At 46.4% G+C, this 25,943-nt stretch overlaps 1 protein-coding gene and 1 pseudogene across 5 annotated transcripts in view; both read right to left on the bottom strand.

Moving 5' to 3' along the window:
• Window positions 1-6,945: 6,945 nt before the first annotated feature.
• On the bottom strand, window positions 6,946-8,437 carry LOC139016759 (eukaryotic initiation factor 4A-I-like; annotated as a pseudogene).
• Window positions 8,438-12,624: 4,187 nt separating this feature from the next.
• Window positions 12,625-25,943, bottom strand: part of ST7 (suppression of tumorigenicity 7) — a 296,978-nt gene continuing 283,659 nt past the window's right edge. For 3 of the 5 annotated variants that reach the window (XM_070423767.1, XM_070423769.1, XM_070423772.1), the window contains 3 exons: window positions 23,508-23,600; window positions 20,783-20,922; window positions 18,925-19,939 (listed from right to left, as the gene is read on the bottom strand). In XM_070423767.1, the coding sequence (XP_070279868.1) occupies window positions 19,820-19,939; window positions 20,783-20,922; window positions 23,508-23,600 (353 nt within the window). In that variant the 3' untranslated portion in view covers window positions 18,925-19,819. Of the gene's footprint in view, window positions 12,962-18,924; window positions 19,940-20,782; window positions 20,923-23,507; window positions 23,601-25,943 lie in introns of those variants that run through there. The other 2 variants (XM_070423768.1, XM_070423770.1) reach the window with 1 other exon arrangement.

The raw sequence follows: 25,943 nt of genomic DNA, 5'->3' as shown, positions 1-25,943 counted from the left end.
CTATGAACATGGGATGTCTTTCCAGTTTATTTGTCTTCTTTAATTTTTTTCATCATTATTTTGTCATTTTCAGTGCATGAGTCTTCATCTCTTGGTTAAGTTTATTCCTAAGTATTTTATTGCTTTTCATTTTTGTTTGCCTTCCATACTATTTACTAGTTTATGTCTCCCAGTGCCAGAGCCTGTGGTTTACAGTAGGCTATGGGCTATGTGTAAGATGTGGGAAATGAGCAAAGGATCTGGCCTTTTTGAAAAGTCCCAGCCTCACACCTTTCTTTAGGCCGGTTTTGCTCTTTACCACTCACATGTGGAAAAAAACTTCAGGTGACTGCTGTAAATTGGCTCTGAATACATCTAATAAAATATTTCCATCTCGACGACCAAACAACATTGCACAAAGGGTGCCAGAACCCAAGCCACAAACCCCAGGAGCTTAAGCTCCCACATGAGACACTATGGGAGGAAAACACTTCTCTGACCCAACCACCCTTCTACCCTCCCTGCTTCCTTCTGCTCAGCATTTACTGACCACCACCAATGCAAACATTGTGCTAAACACTGGGAATACAAAGATAAATAAGTTCAAAATCTGATCAGAGGATAGAGACATTAACATGTGACGTTTGAGTGCTGTTATAATGGTATCAACAGAGAGAAAATTTTTTAAAAGTGTTTTTATTGATTTTTTTTATAGAGAGAGAAAGGGAGGGAGGGAGCGAGGGGGAGGGGAACATCGATTGGTTGCTTTCGCATGCACCCCGACCACGGTATGTGTCCTGACTGGGAATTGAATCAGGGACTTCGTGGTGCACAGGATGATGCTCAACCAACAGAGCCACGCCAGCCAGCCACGCCAGACAGAGAAGTTTTGAAAAAGCTTCCTTCACCTGACAGGGCAAATAAATCAGTATCCAGGCATTTCATAGGCGAGATGGAGAAAGCATCCTTCAGAGATAAAACTGAAAAAATATCTCAGTTCTTCCTGCGGCAAACACGGGCTGCGAGGTGTGTGGAGTGCCTAATTTTTATGATCCAGTGTGCTCTTTAACTACCAGGTGAGCCCTTTCTGAACTAAAAGACACTGAGAGGGCTGTTTTTGAAGGTAAATATTCTTGTGAGTGCTGAAAAACTGCATTTATGAAAACATTTCTTACTGATATTCAAACAGAACTGGTTAGTCTTGCTGGGAACGCTGTAGGCCCCTTGGGTTTGAGGCTGTCAGTGGATGTCATCGCAGTGGAGCGAGGCAGAGAAGTGAGCGCCTGGGGCATCTGTCATGACTCCCCTTCTCTGATCTCATTTGAACGGCACAGGCAAAGCAGGCAGATTACCTGAGTGACCCTCTGAAGTCATGTCTTTGGCTCTGGTGACCTGTGATTGTTGGGCAATCTCTTTTGATACTTTGATTGAAGCAGGTGATTAAAACACCTACTTGCCTATAGCTTGGCTATTTTTAGACTATTTCCTGGCGTCCAAGACCCTGTGCAAATATGGGCGAAGATGCTTAAAGAAGTGAGGAAAGAGAAAGGGGCCCTGTGCAGCCCTTGCATATGAAATCACAGCAGGGCCATTTGAATCGGCCATATCCCTCCTGGTGACAGCTGCAGACACGCGAAAGCCGAGCCAGGGACTGCTCAGCAATTGAAGTGCCGTGTAGGTTCCCGTTGCCTTCAAGAACCTTTCTGATAAATAGCTCTTGGCCAGCTCCTTATATGGCTACAGACGGCCCCGAGAGGTTGCGATGTATTTGGACACAATCTGATCCTTACTTCTCACGGGTCTCAGGCCTTCCCTTCTGCAGCTGAGGGCGACAGCAGTGGGCTCCAGAGGCTCTCGTACCCTGGCCCCGTGCAGTCACTTTTCCACTGAAGACTCTCCCTTATCTTGAAGAAGAGAGGTGCCTGGCGCTTGTCACACTGTGTAGGGCAGCGGCTAAGATAGTTTGAAAGGAGCTGTGCGAGGAGATCAGAACTGGCAAAGCTGCACAGGGGAGAAGTGGCTCTTCACTTGTTCACCTTGGAGTCTTTGGGACCCACTGAGGATAATTTCATCAGCCCCCATGGGTGTGCCAGGCCGGCTCTCCAATGTTGTTTGTTCATTCCTCAGAAGAGCCACACCAGAGGGGGGGTCACTGGTGTCACCTGGCATCCGCTGCTACAACCCAGACACTTCCCCTCAAAGGCTGTGGCCCTTGCATGTTAGATTTTTTTCTTGGGTATTGATGGAACTCAATGCATAATATATGTTGAGTGAATCAATGCCTTGAGCAAAGACAGAAGCTGGTGGCTCATTAGAGTTTTGTGCTAGGATCTTGAAGCAGACAGGATGAAAAATATGTTGTCATTATGGATTTTAGTGAAGTGACAAAAAAGATTAGATCATGTGACATTCCTAAAACTGTCTATTAATAATGCTACAACACCGGTGCTTATGAGCATGTCAGAAGACAAAAACCCTGTCACAAAAGAGGACAAAACTCATTCTGATGTTCGTGTTGCTGTATAACTATGTGGCTCTTGGTCAGTGGTCTTGATGGATGCTGGCACGCCCATCCCCTGCCTCTGGAATCAGTGTGGCCACTCACGCTCCAGTTGCTGGCCTCCATGGATGCACCAAGCCCGCTGCCCCAAACAGCTGCCCCTTTCTAACCTCACCTACAGAAAACCTAAGAGAAAAATACTTTCCGTCTTCTCCAGGTAGACTGTTCTTACTAGAGGCCACATCTTCCCTGAGGAGTATAAAGGAGAGGGGGAAGAAAACTCCCGGGAAAACCAGGAGCCAGAAATGAACAGACAACCTTCTTGGCAGCCCGTATTTAACGTGGAACTGGAACTGTGGAGTGAGCGCTGTTCAGAAATGTATACCCAGGAGTGTAACGACCTGTAATATATGAACTGACTTTGGAGTAACCTGTAATATGCTGAACTAACATTGCAACCAGGGGAGCCATTTTTTAAGAATAAAACAATGAGGAAGAATAAATATCACTAATACAGCATGAGTGATATGGGAGTTCCAGCGAACGGGCAATTTTCTCACTCTGACATTAGACTCCAGTCACAGAGGGACCATCTCAGTTGTCACTAACCAGCTTTTGAAAAATAATGTAAAATATAATTTGTTATCTATAAGACCCGGAGGCTTGGGTTGGTGAAAAACCCCACTTGGTGGGGCCCCCGGAGTGTGATAGTAATTAACTGGTCACCGTGGCCAAAAAAATCAGCTCTTAACAGGCTCTCTCAGACACCATCACTGGGATGTCCTTGAATGACTCGAGAAAGAACAGGACACTTGCACGGCTGCACCAGTCCTTAATTTCTCTATTTTGTTCAGCCGTATTGGTATCCATGGACAATTATAAGGTCCCAGGACTCTCTTGGGAGTCCATGACCAGTCCCAAGGGAACTGGTAGGCAGGCCAGGAGTGGGAGCAGAGCACATGATGCCCAGCTGGGGAGCATGACATCATCTCACAGCTGGATGCAGCCTGGATTCCTCCTGAAATTGTCTGGCAGGGCCCACCTGGTCAGGACGGACAAGATGCTCAGAGACCACACATCTTGTTCGTGGGTCTTTTCATTCCGCATTGGCCTTGTCCAACGTCTTCCAAAATAAATGTGTGAGATGTTCATAAGTGACCTTTATAAAAGAGAAGGGGGCCGACGGTCTGTCAGAACTGCCAGTTGCACAGACTTCTTTATTCTCAGGGCTTCCTGACACTGTGACTTCCAAGAGAATGGTAAGAGGTGCAATGTTTGCCAAAAGAGCCTTTCACTGGGCTAACGTTTCTCACACCCATTGTGGGAAACATGGTCTGTGTTGGTTACAGGAGTCCTCTTCCTGTTTCAAATCCACACAGCATTCCACTTGTTTCTGTGCTACTATTGTGTTTTCTAGAAACATCAGCTCCCTATCTCCTGTCATAACACACGTGGTGAAGAACAATGCGGAGTCACCTTGCCTGTTGAGATCTGCTCGGGCTCACACCTTTCCCAGGCCCTTGAGAAGCAGCGTCCCTGCGGTGCTTTCCGTGGCGTCACAGATCGGCTGGCGAGTCATCAGCTCACAGCCGTGAAACCAGCCGGGCAGGGAGGCAGAGGCTGCGTCCTGGCCAGTGTCCAGCTGTTCAGGCTCCAACCAACTCCTGACTTCCGAAGCTGTGCAGTGGGGGTGGCATTAGCACTGACCCCACAGAGGGGTCTGGAGCACTGAAGGCAATCGTGCCCATGAGGACCTGATGCTCATAAACAAGAACAATGATGATTTGGGGAACACGGGGTAAGAAGAAATAACATGATTTGGCAAAGTTTTTTTACAAAAGCTCCTCATTACAAGCGGCTGTTCCCAAATAGAATAAGTGTTATTTCATTGTAATATTCCCCCGAGACTTCCGTAAAACAATGCTCACTTCTGTTTTCACATCATCCTCTCCTCTACCCCACCTGTCCTTCCTTCCTGCAAACATGTGTTGAGCTTTACTATTCTAGAATAGAGAATAGCTCGTTCTAGATCACGAGGGTGTGAAGATGAATACCATCATGTGGAACTCAGATTCCTTGTGGTCCGGTGGGGGAGGCAGGAACGCACAAGTAAAACACGGTGCCGTCGAGAGAACGTGACGGCACCCCTGGCACAAAGTGGGTCCTAGTCCACTTGAACTGAGTAAAGGAAAGAGTGAACAAATGAATGAATTCATGCTGATGAGCAGGAGGTTATCACTGATTTGAGGGGCAAAATATCTTTGTGATGTTCATTCATATTTTATCCCTGAATTCTTCCTTTTATCATTTCCAGTTAAATGTACAGATTTTGCAGTTCTTTGCCCCAGATAACTATCAAGAAAGGACCTGCTCCCACTGTAGAGACGGTCCTGGGTGTACAAGAGGGAGAGCAGGGAAGCTGAGAGGCATGGAGCGTGGTGTGTGAGTCTGTGAGCAGCACCTAGATCTCAGAAAGGGAGGCTCAGGTACACACGGGGGCACCTGGCGCAAGGGGGTCCCCTGGTCCCAGGCGAGAGCCAGCAGACTTTAGAGGAGTGCCGGCTCGGAAAACAGCACTGTCACGGCCAGCAGGACACGGTGTTGTTTAAAATTCTACTCCTTGTACACTCTCTAAAATTGTAACTTACTGCCTCTTCCGTAGACAAACACACACACTGAGTTTTTGTTGCCTTTTGATGATGGTCAGTTGAGGTTTTCAATTCCAGAGTTTTCTGCCTAAGGCTGGTCGCACACAAACTTCAAGGCTGAGGCCCCAGGAGACTGCAATCGGCTACAGCTGGACGTAAGAGACAAGCTGGGGAGAGAGGGGGAGAGAGATGGCGTCCTTTCTGCCCTTCCGCTCCTGCTAGAGAATGACAGCTACCACTCAAAAGACAGACACACCTGAAGGTCGCCTGGACATTCCTCTTTACAGACATTTCCTGTCTGTTCGACCTCAGCCATTCTTGACTCTCAAAAGGCAGAAATGCAAGACCAGTTCCTTCAAACCCATGTCTAGGCCCTGCCCGCATGCCCCACCCCGGTCAGTTCCTAGCACAGCCCCTGCTGTCACTACCGCAGAGCAGAAGCCTAAATATGTGATGGGAAGTCTTCGAGGCACCTCTTCTCCCGCATTTTCAGCACCTACTCCAGGTGCCGCTTAATGTGTCTGCTCAGCAGGCAGGTTTGATTCACTGGGGTGGAGTGAGCATGGCCACGGGGCAAGGAGAACACAACACGGACTGTGCATGGAACACAAATATGTTTTAAACATTTTAACAATGTCCCTGAAGTTGCACATGAAAAAAAGATGTATTTTTTTAGAGTGATTGAAAGAGGGACCCAAAGTTTCCTTAGACGTAATCCCTGGGTGTGAGCTATCAAGGTTTACTATATTTGGGGAGAGGCAGTTGAACACATTTAATGTTTTCATTAGACATTGCAAAGTAATATTAAAAATAAATTCCTTGAAGGCAGTAATGGATGCCAGTTATTAGGAAAGGATCACTCCTAGATGAGAAGAAACCAAAACAGAAGTTTCTAGAAAAGAAAGCGAAGAATACTTCATAGCAAAATTTATCGGACAAGAAAGCTACACACATAGAAAAATGTATAGCCTTAAATATTTTCTTTCTTAAAAATAAAAGTGAATCAAGTGCTCATCTAAGGAAATTAGAAAATTTATAATTCTTACAAATAAGAGAAGCCAGGAAGAGCAAATAAAGATAAAGGCTGAAAGTAACAAAAGATAAAGCAAAAAATATGGTTGAATGCATCCGAAAGTCCAAAACTTGTTTTTTTGAAAGAATAACTTTGTTAGGTTGTTTAAAGAAGGGAAAAAGACAGGGACAGCAAAAATATACAAAACTAGTTATGAGAAAAGAGAAATTATCACAAATACTGAAGAGATTAAATATGTATATAAATGATATACCCAAGTAACTCTGTGGTAACAAACTTTTTTTTCAGTTTCCAAGTAATTTTATTCAGAATTTTGTGTTTGTTTCCTAAATCAATAAATACTGTACAAAACAATGTAAAAATGGCTACAGTTTCCCCCCCCCCCCCCCACACACACACACACTTGGGGACAATCCCCTGGGCCATCTAACTGAGGGCTTCTCCCTCCAGGTTTGTGACACTCTAGCCCCCTCGAATCAACTTCAGAGGAATGTGGCTGAAGCGGGGAGGACCTCCTAGGGTTTGGAGGTTGACTAGGTTAAGGACATGGATTCGTGTGTTTTTTGGAGATGAGACAGCGCTTGGGGCAAGAGCTTATCCCAAAGAAAAGGGTATCTAAAATGTTCATTTTTATACCCTTTAGAAAGTGACATTTATTCAGAAGAAAACAACAAAAGAAATGACAAGAGGTCCATCCCTTGGCTCCCTTCCCTCTTCCCTCCTGCTCCTCCTCAGCTCCCTGAGGACTGAGGCCTGGCTGAGGTGAGGGGGCAGACCCGCCCCTCTCAGATGAGGTCAGCAACACTGAAGGTCTCAAAGCCTCGAAGAGTCCTCTTTTCTTCTGTCACCCTGTTAATAGCCACACCCTACGGCCAACATGCCCAGCCTGACAGCCTCTGTGGGTACAGTTCTTCCCGCTAGTGGAAGGTCACAGTTAATGGCTAAAGAAATCTGTGGCACATCCCTGCCTCTGGCCAGCAGTCAGTGTGCGTCAATACTCTGCTAGAGCCCAAATGGAACTCCCTCCTGATCACATCTCACTCCTCTGGTTCGCATCTCCCTGCAGGGCAGAGACGGCGAAGTCTCGGGTGTGCACCTGCTCAGTGAGTAGCCTTTCTGCGAGTGTCCAGGAGATGACTACCTGGGTGATGGGGAGGGTTTCATCCAAGGCACAAGGCGCATCCAGCCTCCACTCCCCTCCTTCCGCGTTGATGTAGAATTGGTGGATACCCTCCAGAATCAACTCTTCCTTCCCGCCAAGAACTCGAATGGGGTCCCTCAGGAATGTCTGGGTCACCTCAAGCACTTGGGGCGTCATGGCACCGTAGCTGGCAGCAAATCACCCGGGAGTTGCTGGTGAGCTTTTGGAATATGTCATAGATGTGGTCCCTAAATCATGGCTTCACATTTCGTCAGCGTCATCCATACAAACCTCTTGATGTGTTTGGGAGACAGGTATTGTAGGGCGCGGCTATAGGATTAAGCCTCGGACTGACCTGTTGGCAAAGCCACAAACAAGTCCCAGCTTAGAGGGCACAGTCCTCTTAGCATAATTAGGCTTGACCTTATGAGGCTCCCTAGATCTTATCTGGGAAGCTAATGGGCTGTGGGAGGTGCAGCAAGTGCTGCCAAAACAAGTGAAACTCACAAGAACAGTGTAACTATGGTAACCACAACCTTGTTTACCTCTGGCTATAAAATAAAGGCTCAGCTTGCCTCTGGATCTCTCTCTGTGGCCTCAGCCAGGCACAGGAAGATCCACCTAGACCCAGCTTATTCTCTCTGTCATTTCTTCATCCTTCACCGCCCTCACTCAGGCTTGTGGAACCCTTGGCTGAGGTGAGCATGTCAAACACATGGCCTGAGGCACCCACGATGACATGGGGAGCACCATCTGCAGCTTCTGCACCTCAGCGTGCACACTGGTACCCCCAAGGCAGGAGGCGCTCATGCAATGTCCTAGAGCCATGGCTACCTTCTGTATCTGCAGTGCCAATTCCCCAGTGGGTGCCAGGACCAAGACCTGGGTGGCCTGTTGAACCAATGCAACCTGTTGCAGAACCAATATGGCAAACGTGGCCGTTTTTCCTGTCCCAGATTGGGCTTGAGTGATCACATCATAACCCTTGATACAGGAGGATGGCTCGCTGCTGGATGGCAGGGGGCTTCTCAAAACCACAGGCGTAGATGCCACACAGGAGGGACCCATAGGCTCATGTCTTCAAAGCTGTCAACAATCTCATTCCAGTTACTCTCAGTGCCGCCTTCAGGCTCCATTTCCCAGGGGCATTGTCTCTGGATGTGGTTTAAAGTCTGAGTCTGCTGACTGAGGCCCAATGGCTGGCTCTTCCTACCAGCAGCTGGCCAAGCACGATGCCATCACCATTCCCTGACCCACCCCCCCCTCATAGCCCCCAGTTCCGGGGACCCTGACTCACAGACATGATCCTTAGACACTCCTGTGGTAGCACTTTGAATGGCTAGAGAAAAAAGCTATTTCCTAGAAAAATTATACAAGCTAAACATAAGAAACAAAATATTTGCAGAGACCATAGTAGATAGTAAAAACATGATCAAAGGTCTATCATTAACAATCCAAAAATTAGATATTTCATATCTAAATTTTTTCTAATCCTTGAAGAGAAGGTCATTTCAGTGTTTATTCTGGGCCATATAAAAATATGGAAAACTCCGCAGTTCCTTTTACAAAGGCAGAATGACCTTCCTACTAAGTATTGATAAGGAAGTTAAAAACAAACAAACTGATTATTCCCTGTATAAGATTCAACGTGTCAATTGTTAATTTAGAATGCCTGCATTTGTATCCCAATATATAGGAGTTGAGACTAAGGGACACTACTGCCCTGTAGGAGGGTCTTCATAGAGAAAAGTCCGTCTGAATGGCTTTCGATGTCCCCTCATCTAGAAATAAACCCAGAAGCCAGGAATGCAGCTTGGATTCCAGCTGCCATTTCAGTAAGAAGTCAGATGTGGACCTTGGGTGAGCAGTGTGAGCACCATGTGGACATGGTTTTAAAAACTCTGTTCCTTACTGGTGGCTGCGCTCTGGCTCTGCCTCCCCATGGATATGTAAAAGCCTCAGAACAATAGGACCCGGATGCTTGTCCCCAGGTGCAGCGAATCAGGCAGGAGCTGGGAAGAGAGCAACCGCCCTGGCATCCAGTCCTGGGGAGGCCGAGAGGGCAGGAGGGAGTCAGGACTCCGCTCAAGAGCTGAGCAGAGGAGAAGAAAGTGGCAGCTGCAGAGGCAGACCTGTCAGGCACCTGTCCCAGGGCCAGACTAGAAAGACAACAAAAATGAAAATATCTACCTGGAATTACCAACTGAGGCCCAGCTGAGGAGACTTGTATCACGGGAGGACAGAAAACACATGGAGACAGGTAGGGAGGGCGAGGTCCCGGGAAGAGCTGCCCCAGCTCCCAGGGGCCGTGGGCCGAGAGGGAGGAGGAACTCTCTGCCATGGGAGGGTCTGTTCCCTCAGAAGACAGAGGCCTGGAGCCCAGAGACCCGCCGCCCAGATAGCAGCCAGCCGTGAAGGCGGCGGGGCTGCTGGCTCCGTAGACCAGAGCTGGTAGGAGAGAGAGTGGCGGTTTCATTTATGTTTTTCTCTAAACAGAGATCCCAGGAGTTTTCATTTGCAACTACTCACCGAGGCTTTGGTGCAGTGAGGGAGACGTGGACTCAGGTGCCTGGGGGGAGGCTGGGCTGGGAGGCATTGTGGGGGACTTGGTGGGACAGCAGCCAGGAGCATTTGGTCCTAGGCCCCCAAACTGAAGCGACCATTTTTCCAGAGAGGAGCTGGCCACTCCCAGCAGCCAGAGGGCAGGTAATGGAAAAAACCTGCCCCAGGTGATACAGCTCATCCCACCCCCAGGGCCCAGCCTGCCACTCCCTGCATTTGAGCTTTTCAGAGGAAACAAATGCAGAGGCCAGGTTTACGGGTTTCTACAGTCTCAGGAGCCCTCAGTGACTGGATTGGGGAAGGGGACATCCGCCACACTATCCTGGGAAACAGACTGGTACATTCCCCGAACTGGAGAACTGATTAAAAACTCCAGGTTTCCAGCCAACCCCGTTGGTCCCCATACAAGGATCTCTGTCCAGCCGAGTGCAGAGTAATACTTTGGGCCAGTGCGGAGGAATAGCTCTGGGACAGGGAAACACACTCACCACTTTCCCTGAAAGTTCAACAGCACCTCCCCTGCCTAAAGCCCTGTTAGAAACAGACTATTGGTGATTAAGATTGATAGCTGGTTGGCAGGCAAAGGCCGGCAGAAGTGGAGTCTGGGGGAATAGGGACAGTGTGCTGACCCAGCCCTGGGCCCCTGCCGCTAACCACGCAAAAGCATACAGGACACTGAAAAGAGATACAGAGGAAGATATAAAGAAGTGAAAGAATATACCGTGTTCATGGTATCAACTTCATTAACCCATGGACACAGACAATAAGGTGGTGAAGGCCTGGGGCTAGAAGAGATCAATGGGGAAAAAAGAGGGGCATATGTAATACTTTCAACAATAAAGATTAAAATAATAATCCTATATAATAAAAGCCTAATATGCAAATTGTCCCCTCAACCGGGAGTTCGACCAGGGGGTGGGGCTGGCCGGCCAACTGTCGGCTGCTGGCAGCCACTAGGAACCCTACCCCTGCACGAATTTCGTGCACTGGGCCTCTAGTAATAATAATAAAAGAGCTGAACAGAGTAGTGGAAGAGGCAGAGGGAAGGGAGCATTGGGGTCACAGCCTTGGCCTGAAGAGCAACTCTGGGTTTTAAGGTGAAAGGGCTGTTAAGATCGCACAAGTTTAGAAATGTCTCCCTCTTCCTCACGTGATTAGCTCCTCTGGGATCACAGGCCCATTTTCTTCAACAGTCTCCATACCAGGCTGGTGTCGTCATTCTGCCACCACCTTTCTCCACCTCCTCCTCCCCCATTCATCCCTTTACGCCTCACAGTCTGACTTCTGCCTCCCCTACTCATGAAACTGCTCTAAAGTCCTATGACATTGACGTGCGCTTTTCCATCCTGTGTTACATTCCTTTGCTGGGCTTCCTGGAACGAGGGCTCCTGACATGTACTCACGTTGGGCCGTTTCCACTTGCCTTTGCCTCCAGGCTCTTGAGCATTTCTGTGAAGTCTTGTCACAGTCGAGTCCCCAACCCAGGCAGGTGAACATCACTGTGGACTTGCATTTGTATTCCAACACATATGAGTTGAGGCAAAGGGACACTTAATAGGTGGTTTCCCCATCTATTGAATCAAGTAATGGTCCTTCTCTGGGAACCAATCTCTCTCCTCTGAACATGAACTCAAGTTTACTTGTTCCTGTCATGTATTACATCAATTCCATGAATCATCTGAGCACCTATTCCAGGTCAAGGGTTGTGCTGGGGGAATAAGTGGTAAAGAGGCAAATAAAGGCAGACATGGCCCCGCCCTCAGGAGCAGCCCTGCTGGTGTGCATTTAGTTCAACCTCTTCCAAGAAAATTTCCTAAGGGCAGGAGGCAAGTGCATGTCCCCATCAGGGCTTTGCACAGAGGGGGTACAAAGACAAGCTTGCCGAAAGCATGAACAACCCGTGGGCATGTACTTGGCTTTGCTCTGGGATGGAGACCGGGAGCCTGCAGGGTCCAGCTGTGAGGATGTGTTGTGGCCCTTTCCCCACACGCTGCTATTTGAAGGCTCCTGGGGAAAGGTTCGGGATTCTAAATAAAAGGAAACAAAGTACGTAAAGGACAACCCCCGCCTCCCTTTTTTAAAGCACTGGATTGAGATTTTAAATAGAAGTGTGTTCCACTTCAGATAGAGGATTCGAGGTTGATTATTTTTCTTCTTTTGCTAAAGCCAGATGCTCGGCAGGTGTAATCATGTAGGAAGCTTTTAAAAGTGGTGAGAACAAATGATCACTAAAAGACTCATTGAACGCTCATATTCCAAGCAATGCACACATGACATAAAAAAGTACTCTTCTGAGGAAACATTTTCAAATGGCAATGTAGGTGAAGCGGTCAGGTTCTACAACAAACTGTTGAGTCTATAGCCCCTCATCAAAAGTTTTCTTCTCACAAGTTGGCAGAAAGCAAAACAAAATGATTCTGAGAACTGACGTGTTGAGTTCCAGTCAATGAGTAGAGTCTGAACTGGAACCACCTGTTATAGCGCATCCATGTCATCTCACTCGCACTTCCTGGCATTCATTTTGGAAGCTTGTTTTGTGCATTTGGTCCGTGAGGACACTCAGTTTGGGGCTGCAAAAGATGGTACTCTTGAGCCAAAGAGATTCCATTTTCCAAGCTACTGACCGCAGAAGTTCTAAGGGCCTGCTGAGTTTCATGAGCAAAGTAAACCACTGGGTCCCTAGTAAATTAACGTGAACCTGTAGGTTTATTGGGGACACAAAAACGTTTAGGATTGGAAGACATTGGAAGGTCACAACTGGTTACTGCAATACACAAAAGTTTATTTTTGACTTTTTTCTTTTTTGAAGGAAATAATAAACATTAATAAATTTTGTACAACAAAAACAGCTTTTAATATGGAACAGACAGCCCATGAATGTTCTAAATCTCCAAATGGCTTCCCTTTTTCAAAGTCATGCTTTCTTGTGCTCTGGGAGGAATCGGCATGGAAACGTTGGTGCAGTCCACCGGGCGCAGTGAGTGGGAGGACGAAGGGCTTCCCTAGATTCGAGTCAGCTGGTGCCACAGGCTGGATGGGAGGATGCTTTCCACTTTCTCCATGACAAAGTTTAAGGGGGCAAACAAAGTGCTGAGGAACTGCAGAGAGAGCAGAAAGGCGCAGCTGTCAGGAGAGAACTCATTCAAGATTATAAAATAAACCCTCCAACCCAGGTTTCCATCTCAAGTTCTGCGATATAAAAGTCTCAAAAGCCTGCAACTTCCTATTTATTCTATAGGAAACACTGGTTGATGTTCAAACCTACATTCCAGTCCCCACCCCTGAGCTCCGAGAGGTAAAAGGAGAAGTCTCCTGGCAGCCCCCTTTGAGAGCCGCCCCACAATTCTGAGTCCTCCCATTAGCTTTTAGGATCTCCTAGCTGCCCATGCAGATGACCATCAAAAGGGACTGATAGGTAGCAAGTGGGCAAAGGAGTTAACATGATGACAAAAGAGTTAAAAATGGTGACCACCTGCTTACCTAGCTGGGTATGGAACTCACTAAGTGAAAAAGGGAATTTTTGAAGTCAAGTTTGTTGTATGGCTGTGAACTGCTTTGGATCCTATAGTCTCCCAAACACCTGTGCAGCCCATGCTCATTTCTGAACCACCTGCATCATGGGAGCCTGGGGAGGGCAGCCAACCGGCCAGCCCGCCAATGGCATGTCCTTGTTGAAGAGGTGCTGCTCGGAGACCTTGGGGATATTTCATTTTACTAAACTTCCTGCTTTACATGCAGAGAATAATTTAGCACATTAACTGTGCCTTTTAAGAAACCCAGAGACTCATTTGACGTAACCTCAAAACTGTCCTTGCCCTGACTGGTTTGGCTCAGTGGATAGAGCATCAGCCTGTGGACCAAAGGGTCCCAGGTTCGATTCCGGTCAAGGGCATGTACCTTGGTTGTGGGCACATCCCCAGTAGGGGGTGTGCAGGAGGCAGCTGATCGATGTTTCTCTCTCATCGATGTTTCTAACTCTCTATTCCTCTCCCTTCTTGTCTGTAAAAAATTAATAAAATATATTTTTTAAAAAAAACTGTCCTGATGGTGTCCTTGTGAAGAACCGCCTTCACTTCATGAACCATCCAATATTTGGCAGAAAAGGGGCTCAACCCAGCCGGCATGAGGGGTATTTGGAGGTTCCTTTGCCCTCTGTCTCTTCAGAACCCAGGTATCACCTCACTAGGGTCTGATACCTGGTCTGAGTACTGGGGAATCCCTTGTCCTAATCCCTTGCCCATAGCACATCATTGTCTATATTACCAAGAATTTCCCATAGAAGTGATGTGAGTATATATGCAGAGGGGGAACATGGTTCTTAGGTCAAAAAATGAATGGACAGTACACTTCATGAAGTCAGAACAGGCCTCTCTACGGGTCGTGTGTTCTATAAACTGTGGGTCTTCAAGGAAGGGTATGGTAGGCAAGTTTCCCAGATTCATTTGACCTCAGAATCTTTCCTCCTCCTTTTTAAAAAGAACCAGTAGAGGACAAAGTGGGAAGCCTGTGACACATTACAGCTGGATCATCAAGTGTGAGGATGTAAAGAAAAGCCAAGATAGTGTAAGACTTGGAGCCTTTCTCTGTGCTGTCTTCTACATCCATTAAATATATTTGCTCAGTGAGGCTCTTAAGCGCTGGGTGAGATATAAAGGAGTGTAGGACAAAGCTGCTACTGTCAGAAACCTCAAAGCCTGGGACTGGGAGGGAGCGGCACTAGGCCTGTACCCAGCAGAGTAATAATGCCAGGTAGACCAGGATCGAACAGGAGCACCAAGAGGACTCAGAAAGGGAGAGAGTGCTTCCTGTTGAAAAGATCGGGAACATCTTAAAGTGAGGCAACTGAAATAGACCCCAATGGATGGTTGGATATCAAAAGGAGAGATGGGGTAAGGATGATAAGGAAAGAAACAGGAGTAAGTGGACCCTCCAGGCCCAATAGACAACTGGAAGAGAATGGGAAAACGACTGGTATGACCAGAAGATAGTACATAGTCGAGCTTAGCTGGACGAATTACAGGCAGAGCTTAAAAGTAGAAGGATCCTAGGGAGGGCCTAAAAGCCAGCTGGATTTGTAGTTAAGAAACAGGAAGCAACGTTAGTACCTGAGCAAAGATGGATGGCTCTTTCCTTCCTCAAGTGCACGCAGGATACAGTATAAGGCAATCTCCAGTCATCCTCTGAAACTAGCCTTTGAGTGCACAGAACCACTTTAGATGCTTGCCCTACAGAATGACTCCCTATGCCTACCCTTTTCAGTTTAGAGTTGAACGAAGTTGTAAGGCATTAGGAGAGATATCGGCCCAGAAATGAGTAATTACTTCCTCTGAAAGAGTTTGTAAAATCCTGGTTATGAAAGGATAATATGGAACAAGTCTACTGATTGCATTAACCTAACATGATAACATTATACAATTAGAAATATATACACATTTTAAACTTATTTTTATGTGTTTAGAGACTACCATGCTTCATAAATCACAGCATTTGCCTATAATGCTCATTTCCATAAAGAGGAGCTGGGTGCTAAAGGGGTCTGAATAAACCAGAGATTCCGACAGGGGTTGGAAGATGGGCTAGTGAACAGGCGATGTTGTTGGTGAGATTATCAGATCCTAAAGAGTTGACCAGAAACGATTTAGAACTGCTGACGTTGTGCCTGAGGGGGAGGAACTACCGAAGTACTAGCATGTGCCACGCGTCAGAGGAAAGGCGCGCTCAGCGTCTGCACTTGGGCTGTTCCCCGCACTGTAACATGGAGACTTCAGGGAGCCTCAGCTTGGGCAGCAGAATGAATGCGGATGTTGTTACAAAGTTGGTTCGAAATAAAGCTGTTTGTTTGTTTGCTTTGTTTTGTGCGCTGACCTGACTTGGATAACAAGTGCAAAAGGCAAGGCCTCTGGAAATCCAGAGGTGAGCCTCTCTCCGTTTGATGTTTGTAATTACTCCTCTTCCCCAAGGTGCAGTAAGACCATGGGGCCTGCCTCCCGGACCCCACCTGCCTTCTCACCAAGGTTCCACAGAGATTTAAGTCCCCCTTCCTCCGAGGTATCTGATAATTTAATGCTCTCGCTTGCATCTAGAATATTCCATCCTGAGGAAATTGAGAAAAGAGACCCCAGTTTTCTTACAGCTCCCAGCTGTGAGGCGCTCACTTTATTACTAAGCTGCTTTCCTCCTTAGCGCCCTGCCCCCCAGCCTCCTTCCCACACCCCACCTCCTCAGGGAGAAGCTGCTGACCCTCTCATTTAGAAACAAAATGAAGGTCAGCAGCTTTCATTGGAGGCACTAGAAAAAAGTTTGGTAGAACCCATCTTGCTTGGGATGGTCATTTATATTTCTTTGCATGTTTGAAGATCAGTCCTTTTTTATTTTTATTTGTTTTTATTTTTTGGCCAGAGACACAACCAATGCACACAGAGGAACAGCAGCTTCACTCGCAGACTTGGGAAGTTTACTGCGCAGAGAGGTAAGTCTGAGTGCACAGCACCAGGCAACCTGGAACAGCTCATCTCTCTCGATGTCCAAAACCTCTGTCCAGAGGGCAGAGATATACGGACAGATGCGCCGTGAGTCAATCAGTGTCTGGTGGTGAGAAAAAGCAACTGAACAAATGAAAAAGGGAGAGTGACACTGCAATCGCCTGACCCTCCGTTTCCTGAAGCACCATCACTCAGAAGGAGGTGGTGGCGCCCAACATGCTCAGTGACCATTAGAAACGCCTCTGCTTATCTGAATAAGTTCCAGGTGCCCCCTGCAATCAGACAATTGACATTTCACTGTAATCAATATCAGACTTCAAAGAGGGCAGGGCCTGTAAGCAAAGACGAGAGTCAGAAGCCAGCGGGCTCATCTCGGGAAGGAAGGAGAAAGACTGCGGGGTAAAGACAGGGCCCTTCAAAGCAGAGGGGTCAGAAGGCTGACCTTCCCACGTCCTCTCAGGGGCTGGGCTGGAACGTAACTTATTTATATGGGCACCTTATCTTGGGAGCCAAACATTCTAGGAGGAGTCAGTCCTAAGTCATTGAGGTAGATTAGATAGGGGAGCCAGCTGAAGCCTCTCGTTCACTACTTCCAGGGGCTCCCATAGGCTGGGCTCCTTATTGGCTGCACATCAACATGTAAACACACGACAGAGCCCCCACACTGCATGTGGCCTGGGGTGGCAGGGCCATCTCTGCATCTACTAAAAGTCATTATCCCAGGGACGTATCGCAGGCGAGGGCTGGGAAAGTCCGTTTCACAAGCAGCAGATGGTTGCGGGCAGCCTGTAGGGCAGCCGTGATAACCTGCAGGAGACTTCATGAGGGGCCCTGTGAAGGGACAAGGGTGAAAATGTGATGTGGGGAAGACTACGGGCGGCGTGGGGAGGAGGAGGGCGACGCGGCTCATCTCTTTCAGGCCATCCATCTTCCTTCCTCACAAAGTCTCCAGACGTTTTGGAAACTGTTAAACCTTAATGAAGGGCAAGATGAATGTGATCCTCCAGACAGAGGTTTAAAAGCAAAAGCAAATTGATCTAAGTCATACTGGAATATTACAAGTAGCTGACCAAACGCCCACACCTTGGTAGGGTATAAAATATGATGAGCCCCGCAAAGCAAACTTACATTTTGTTCAATCATTTGATCTTAGACTCAAAACCAAAACTTGAAAACATTAAATAAGGAGAGTGCCCCTTGTCTGGCACCACAATGAATGCATCTCGGACACCCCAGGGGCTGCACAGCTTTCCCGGAGAACACCAGTCCTCTATTTACTGTCCCCATCCTCCCAATCCCATCCTACTTAACGCAGTGTCCGGAGATGAGTCATTTCATTCAATGCCTTGGCTCTCACAGCCCTGGCTCCATACCTGAGTCACCTCGGGAGTGTCTGAGAACTCAGATGCCCAAGCTGCATCCCAAACCAATCAAGCCAGATTCCCTTGGGGATTGGTGAGGGCAGGCATAGTAACTGTCAATCTCCCTAGATCCGCAGTTGGCAAATCGGGGCTCTTGAGCCACATGTGGCTCTTTGGCCCCTTCAGTGTGGCTCTTCCACAAAATACCACGTGCGGGCGTGCACGTACAGTGCAATTGAAACTTCGTGGCCCATGCGCAGAAGTCAGTATTTTGTGGAAGAGCCGTATTTTGTGGAAGAGCCACACTGAAGGGGCCAAAGAGCCGCATGTGGCTCGCGAGCCGTGGTTTGCCAACCACGGCCCTAGATGGTTCCCAGGTGCAGCCTGGGGGAACCACTGATTCCTAGAGAGTGTTCACCTCAATCGCTCTGACAGCACCCCACACACCCATAACGTTCTTGAAAGGAAATGTGGTCCTCAACCCGTCATCAGAATCTGGGGTCCTCATTAAAAAGATTCCTGGTGCTAAGCCTCACAATTCTGAATTTCTGGTTGTAGGACCAGGTGAATTATGCACTCTAGAGGTTGAAAATCTCTATTCTAATCCAAAACTCCCACCAAGTGCTATTTTTTAGTTTAATGGAGAATACGGGGCCAATAACATACTTTTACAAATATGCCTTACAAATGTTTAAGGGAGTATGAACATAGGAGGAACAGTAATTATCTAATGTTGTAAATATATTCTCATTGGGTACAGAAATCATGCCATGTACAGAAGACATAAGGAAATTTAAGATACTCTGCTTGGAGAAAAGAGGAGATAGTCAGAAGTTCCAGGTGGCCATCAATGCATTAGTTACCTTAAGAATTTGCAAGAGGAAATAGGCTTGTTTCTATAGTTTTGGAGGCCGGAGTAGGAACAATATTGGGAATTAAGGGGAGGCCAATTTTATCAGGATAAAGAAAAGTTCTGAGTGACCCAACAATGAAATGGGCTTTGATGTTAAATAGGTGAGCTCCCCATTGCTGAAAGGATTCAAGATGAGTCTACATGATCTCCATCATGTTTCTGTTGAAGGCATTTTGTTTAAGGTCCCTTTCAACCCTAAGAACCTACAATTATAAGTATAAAAGAAGAGAAGAAATGCTAGGCTGCATCTGATTTTTACACTGATTCTTTCTGCAGAAACCACTACCATTTATTTATTTAATAACCATTTATTGGAAACCTACTATGTGCAAGGCACAATGCATAGCTTTGGGGATACAGAGATGAGGAAGACACAGTCCTGCTCTCAAGGAGCTCCCATTCTAAAAGGGGGACAGACAAGTTTTCAACAATTATATAATACAATAAACGTGATCATATAGGTATGCATGGAATACTGTGGGATCATAGAGGAGAGATCTAACTCAGCTTAAGAGAAATTTAGAAAGCTGAGTATAAAGGAATAAAGAGGCACTAGTAGGGTGGACAAGTGGGGGTGGTGATGGGAAAGACCATGCCACGCAGAGAAAATAGCATGTGCAAAGGTACTGAGGTAACAAGACCCTGGTGCATCTGGGAAGGCTGAGCAATTCACTCTGGCCCTGAGCAGTGTCTGTGAAAGAGCTGGGAGAGATGAGGCTGAAGAGGCAAACAAGGGCCAGATCACAAGGGACCTTGCATGCCATGCTAAAGAGCTGGGTTTTATCTTAAAGGTGGTGGGAAACCACTGGAGAAATTCAAGCAAGGAAGTAACATGCTCTGACTTGCAATTTAGGAAGCACATTTTTGTGTCAGTATGAAAGGAAGACTGGCGAAGAATAAGACAGGAAGCAAGGAGACCGGTTAAGACTTGTAGGATTCCAGGCAAGAAATAATGAAGACCTAAACTAAGAGAGAGGCCATGGCAGGAGGAGAAGATGTGAATTACACTCACTGATGTCTAGTGGCTTAGGAGGTTACACCCAACAGGTTTTGGAGACTGGACAGATGGGATGTGGGGAGTGAGAGAGGGAAGAGTAAGGAGGACTGCTGCGTCCCTGGCTTGAGTGACAGGATGCTACTGTGGAGGTCAGGGGTACAGGAGGGGAGCGATTTTGGAGGTGAGGAAGAAGGGTGATGAGTTCAGTTTTGGAAATGTTGAGATTGAGGTGCCGGTGGGAAATCCAGTTCATCTTCAAAGCGCATGAAAGTACTCTTGCAATTCCAGTCCCTGACCTCTGCCGAGCAGAAAATGTCAATCATCTGGAAAGGGATGAAATCAACCCAGCCACGTTAAAAATCATCCTTTCTGACTCCATTCGCCTTGAAATCAGAAGGGAGTTCCAGGCAAACAATGGATATGCTTTTCCTTATTTCTTCTGTTTGAAACTCATCTGTGGCAAAGTCAGTTAACTTATCCTGTGTGTGCACAGGCCAAAATGGTCAGTTTCAACACGAAAACAGTGGTTCTTGATGGTCAATTGCAGGTGGCTTTTCTGATTAAAGCTCCTCTCCACAATCCTTAAAGATTCTTACTGGACTTCCATATTTCTAAATGTCATATCTGTGTACTTCTTACTACTACAAGCTCTTCACACCCTCTCAGTTCATTTCCCAAATAAGCAAAGCAGCGGTCGCCAACCTTTTGGACCTCACGGACCACCGGTGGTCCGCTGACCACCGGCTGGCGACCGCTGAGCCAAACGTTTGTAATCATTTAAAAAATTTTAATTTAAACCATCTTTGAAAATGTAAATCAAATAATGTCATTCAATTATACAAAACTAAATAATCTCCCAAACATTTTTCATTTTGCTAAGAGTCCCTTCGTTATTTATTTAATCCTTTTAGACCTTATGCATTTGGGGGGAATTGCTGAGAACACTTTGTGTAGGAAACAAAGTAAGGCACGCATTAACGAACAATCTACACTTTCTCGTTTGAACCTGAGCCCTTAGATTTCACTGATGATAAGGAAATTAAATAGTGAGCAAATGATCAATACAGGCATATCCTTTTCTATGCAACCGCACCCCATTTCTCTTATCTTGCTTCTCTTGCTTTTCCCGCCCCTTCCCTGAGGCCTCCCTCTTGGCAAATACTCACAGCTTTTGCGAAGACCCCCATAAGTTCCGGAAACTGATGTGTCAAGAGGGCCAGCATGGCTGTGAAGGAACACAATCCGGCAGTAAAGAGAATAAAGAAGGGAAGCTCCTTCTTTGGGTAAACTGAGACCTCATGGAAAGCTGTGGAGAAGATCAGAGGGAATATCAAGGCTGGAATACCAAGCATTCTCAGGGAATTTCTATATGTGGGACGGACTCTTCAGAGCTGTGGCTGAAGCCTGTTGCAAATGAAAAAGGCGGGGCACTTGTACACACCATGGTCAACATTGGAGCCAGCCTTTGGCTGCCTAACTGCTTCTCCCAAGTCAATGTTCAGCCGTCAGTGCTCTATAGGAGCATGACAGAGCTCATGTGGGGATGTCACACATTCACGGGCAGGGACAGCAACACCATCTATGCCTAATGTATAATATTCCTTTCTCGAAAGCGAACATAACGGCAACAAAACTTTATTCAAATTATAAAACACATGTTCATTGTATACAACCTGGAAAATGCAAAGTCAGTACACTGAAAAAAGAGCCTGTCTCTAGCTTTTCGCCTGCCTATAATTTTTCACCATCATACGGCGGCGATATCAGTTCATCTGGTACTTTTTCCTGGTGTGCGCTAGGTATGTTGGTGGAGGGGCCGCCCAGACAGAGAGACGTTCAGCAGGACCTTTTTCACTGGCCAGGGCTTTGGAGATGAGGGTCATCTGGCACAATTGCAGGAGACTTGTGATGATGAATATACCGCCAAAATACATAGATAAATAAATAACCGGTGCTCTTTAGAGCACCTTCCATAACTTTTAAATTTCAAATGCTGGGTTTGGGGAAACCAAACAGCTGTACCACTGAGAAAATGGACTCCCTGCTTCCTGTGGCTCTGTGGCTGCCTGTGACCTGGTTGGAGGGGGTGCTGACCAGGGGAGGTGGGGGCTGGCCTCCCTGAGAGGCCCTGGTAAAGGGAAACCATGTAACTGCATGTGAACAATATTGCCACTTGAACCAAAAGGATCCAAACGCTCCACTTCCCTCAGGAAATCCAAGATGTAAAGGCCTTTCCTTGACTGCTCAGCTCTCATTACTTAGATCCCTAAGAGTCATCCACTCTGCTGAAACTAAGGGTGGAGAGGGGCAAAGCTAACCAACCACACACCTGAACCAGGGAAGTCAACCTGCTAGGGTTCAGACGTGGGTGGAAGTGTACTCGGGGCCACTGTGGCAACAGCGACTTTCTCCATATCCTCACTCTCAAAACCCAGCCCCCCCAAACTTTTGAGGGGAGACCAGACTTGGACCACTGCATTCAATTAAATAAATGTGAGCCATAATTTCCTACTTCAGGCTTATAAAGATTATTCCTGTAAAGTTTCTTTTAAGAACTAATCTTGTCGTAACAGTGAATCTACCCCCATGGAAGCTTAGTTGGACTCACCTAAAACATTTAAAATAGTGTACTTTTCAGAAAACTGTCTCTCATACCAGAAAACTGAAACTTTAACAAGGATCTCCCTGAAGGGGGACTCAAAAGGTAAAGTATGGCCCATAAGAGGGGTTTCTGAAATCAAATCTAATGTAGTGTGAGACACCAGACCCTTGTCACAATCGGACTCGGCCCGCGAGGAACAACATGTCACTGAGGCCTCCCGGCTCCCTCAGTAACCAAGTGCACACTGGGGCTAGCTAGCAAGGAGACAAGTGAGCCACCTCCTGCCACTGCAATTTAAGACAGAGATTCGTTTTGCACCCAACCCCACCATGTTGGAGATTTATGACTGGCTCAATAATGCTGGTGTTGGACAATTTACTATGCACTCAGGGCTCCAACGTTACACAATTCCTCTGGGCAAAGTATTTAAATATGTTACAGTTATGAGGTATGATATAAGTGGGGCTGGTAAAAGGGAGGGGTGGCAGGAGAGAGATGGGAAAGAAGGACTAGCCAAAATTTGGAGCTCATTATCTGAGGGAGAAAAATAGGTCCTAAGTCAGGGCCACATGAAGAGCCTGGACCTGATCCTCGTGCACAGTATGATTTGATAGTAACTAGTTACCCAGAATTGTCAAAACGGTGTCGTGTTACCGTCAACCAAATCATGTTTTCCACACATGGTATGGGCAGACCCCGGCTGGTACGGCACTTGAGGGCAGAGGCCCGCTCATACCGCGCTAAGGCTGCACGTGGGCTCTGCACGTGGTATACAATTCACTACGTGCAGCTCTAGGTGCTCACGGGAATCCCTCTGGCCAAGAGTACTGCAGCACCACAGAGAACACACCTCCCCGCCCCACAACTCCACCTCTGGCAAAGGTGCCAGGGTCCTGTGCTGCTCTCCCATCAGTGACTCATCAGCTCCCCTGAAGTCTGTGGGAACTGCCTGTGGCCAGAGGAGAGGCCAGGCAGCACTCTGCACACTAGACCAGCCCAATCAACATCAGCCCCAAAGTAGGGGTCTCTACGCTCAGGCCAACACGATGCCTCTTCATGTAAATTTCAGTCCTGGGGGGAAGGGTCTTTCTCTTTGACAAATCTGAAGAGACTTGGAGGAGCAGGAAGCCAAACCCACTCACGTAGCTCCCTTTAATGCATATGCTATCAAATAAGGACAGGGTTTGGGAGAAGAGTAATAAAAGACAAGGAACATTATAGACATTTATCATTCCCACCCCCCTCAGGTACCCTGCTCACGGGCTGAAGACAAGAGAGGAGAGACTTACATGGGAGCAGTTCTCGGTCTGCTGTTTCTGTGCAGATCGGGTAAGGATAAAAGAGATGCCCCTTTTCTAGGGGATAAGGGATCATCCGAAAAGCTGAAAGGAGAGACAGTATGTTAGAGGTTCAATATTTGTCTCAGAACTTCTCAACTTTTGAGCATTTTCATAATGGGGAACACTTCTACAAATAACTCCTAGAAAGGATGCAAAATTTCCCCAAACTCTGAGTCATTGCCAGATAAGCTGTCAGAGGTGCATTATGATGTATGACTCACACATTAATCTCACTATATATTCTGGGCAAACCTCACAAAACTGGGTGGGGATGGGGTGCAGAGGAGTAGGGAAGCCATCAATTCCAATGCCCAGAATTTCCTCATCTACAAAATATTATTAAAATGCCATAAGCACTAATCCAATATAGTTCAACTGATGGGAACAGCACAAACCTGCATTGAAATGCTTCCCCAAGAAAAAAATGTGGATTGACTTGTTGGAGCCTGTTGCAGATGCACAAATATGAAAGGCATTTTAAAATCTATCTAGGTGGATTAGAATTCCAACCAAGATGGATAAAAACAAAAATCTAAAAATGCATGACTTGGGAGGTATTTCTAAACATTATGAAACATTTAAACCTTCAACATCATGGGAAAGAATGGATCCAGAGAGATTGTGTTTTGATGCTGGGCCACCTCAATTCTGCGTTTGTGGCATCATATGACATTAGGTCTCACACTGAATCCTGGCTTTCCAATCAATCCGCCCCTTCCTATATCACCTGTGTTCCTCTCCCTGTGACCATGTCATCAGCATGTTAGTCTCACATTTCCTATGAACAGTGCTCATGGAGGTGATTTTTCTTCAGCAGATGTCCTTTAACTACAGAGTGCTGTAGATATAAAATATAAAAACTGAGCCCCACACTGGGAAATGTTGGATATCAATCCTTGCCTTCATGCCTGTCAGAGGGGTGGTGGCAACATGGGATTCTTTTTAGTTTTAATGCGACATTTCAAGGAATTGTAGCTACACCCTTAGCTGTGTGATTACCGAAACCTTCTCAAAATGCGGTCAATGTATGTATTTATTTTTTGCATACTTATTTCAAACAGGAATCAGAAACAAAGAATGTTCTCCCTCACAAGAAATGACAAGGTTCCATTGTAACCAGCATCGGTGCACATATGGTATTTATTCTGGTGTCTGAATATTATTTAAAAGTAAAAACATTATGTATGTGAGTCCAGCATTTGGAATGCAGTCAATCTACACCACAGTGGTATCACTCTGAGGTTACAGCACATTGCCACGGAGAATATAAATCACTAGAAACGCAGGATTAGAGCAGAGCCAGTTTGCTGGCAGTTTGCTGAGCTAAAAATGTTATCAATTTTCCTCTCGTAACAGAAACCTCTTAAGCAGAGATTAAAACATTAAGAACACCCCAGTCTCTAACTGTTCTTAAATGAAAGGCTCACCCTGGCTCAGTCAGACCTTAACTTTCATGCAAACAAAGATGACTTTTGCCCGCGACCAGCCAAGAGAGCTCTCCATACTGGTTGTGAACACACAGAGATCACTCTAAGAAACCGCATCTCTCTTAACAGAACTAAGCTTGCAAGAGGAGGAAAAAACTACAAAACCGAACAAATCATCTGAGTCCTTTGTAGGATACACCAAAATCTTTTCTGGGAAGTAGCACCTTTAAATTTAAACTGCAATATGGCAGGATTTTAATACTATTTCCCATAAGTGATAGCTCCTTTAAAAATATCCCAAATATGTAGAAGAATGTATGTGAGAGTTTTTCTTTCTTCTTTTTCTTCTTCTTTGTTTTTAAAATCCAGATTCTCCATGTACAACTGGGCTGCTGTAGTTAAGAATCTGTTCAGGTTTAATGATATAAATAAACCCTCAGTTTTCAAAGTGACTATAAACTTATATGCTAGATTTTATTCAAAATTTGAAGTCAGTTTGTACTTCAGGGAGTAATTCTTAAAATGAAATATAGGAGCACAAGATCTTGAGAGTTGTCAACCATGGAAATCAAATGGTTAGTTGGTATCTTTTCAATCAGATGCCAAATGTATTTTTACATGCATTAAGGTAGCTATTTTCTTCTAATCAGTTCTGGTCTTTTTGGAGAGGGTGGAGACATTGATTATATACAGCTTAAAAAGGCCCGCGCGCACACACACACACACACACACACACCTTGCGCTGCCCCCCTAGCCCCCCGAGCCCCCACCGCCATGATTGTAAAGATGTGTATTAAGGTGCTCTTTAAAATCATGCTCTTTCTCATGTCAGTTGTTATTTACATAGAGTTCATAAAAATAATAGTAAGACTATTGGCTTCACTGAACAAAAGCAAATGCAGTTTCTGTTTGTATAATTCTATCCTCCAGCCACCCTGCTGTGCAGGGTCAGGAAAGT

Source organism: Myotis yumanensis, unplaced genomic scaffold (assembly GCF_028538775.1).
Source record: "Myotis yumanensis isolate MYYU_CA2020_CCGP unplaced genomic scaffold, mMyoYum1.0.hap1 SCAF_9, whole genome shotgun sequence".
Taxonomy (NCBI): Eukaryota; Metazoa; Chordata; class Mammalia; order Chiroptera; family Vespertilionidae; genus Myotis; species Myotis yumanensis.
Note: the sequence above shows the minus strand (reverse complement) of the source record. Positions and strands in the feature narration are given on the sequence as shown.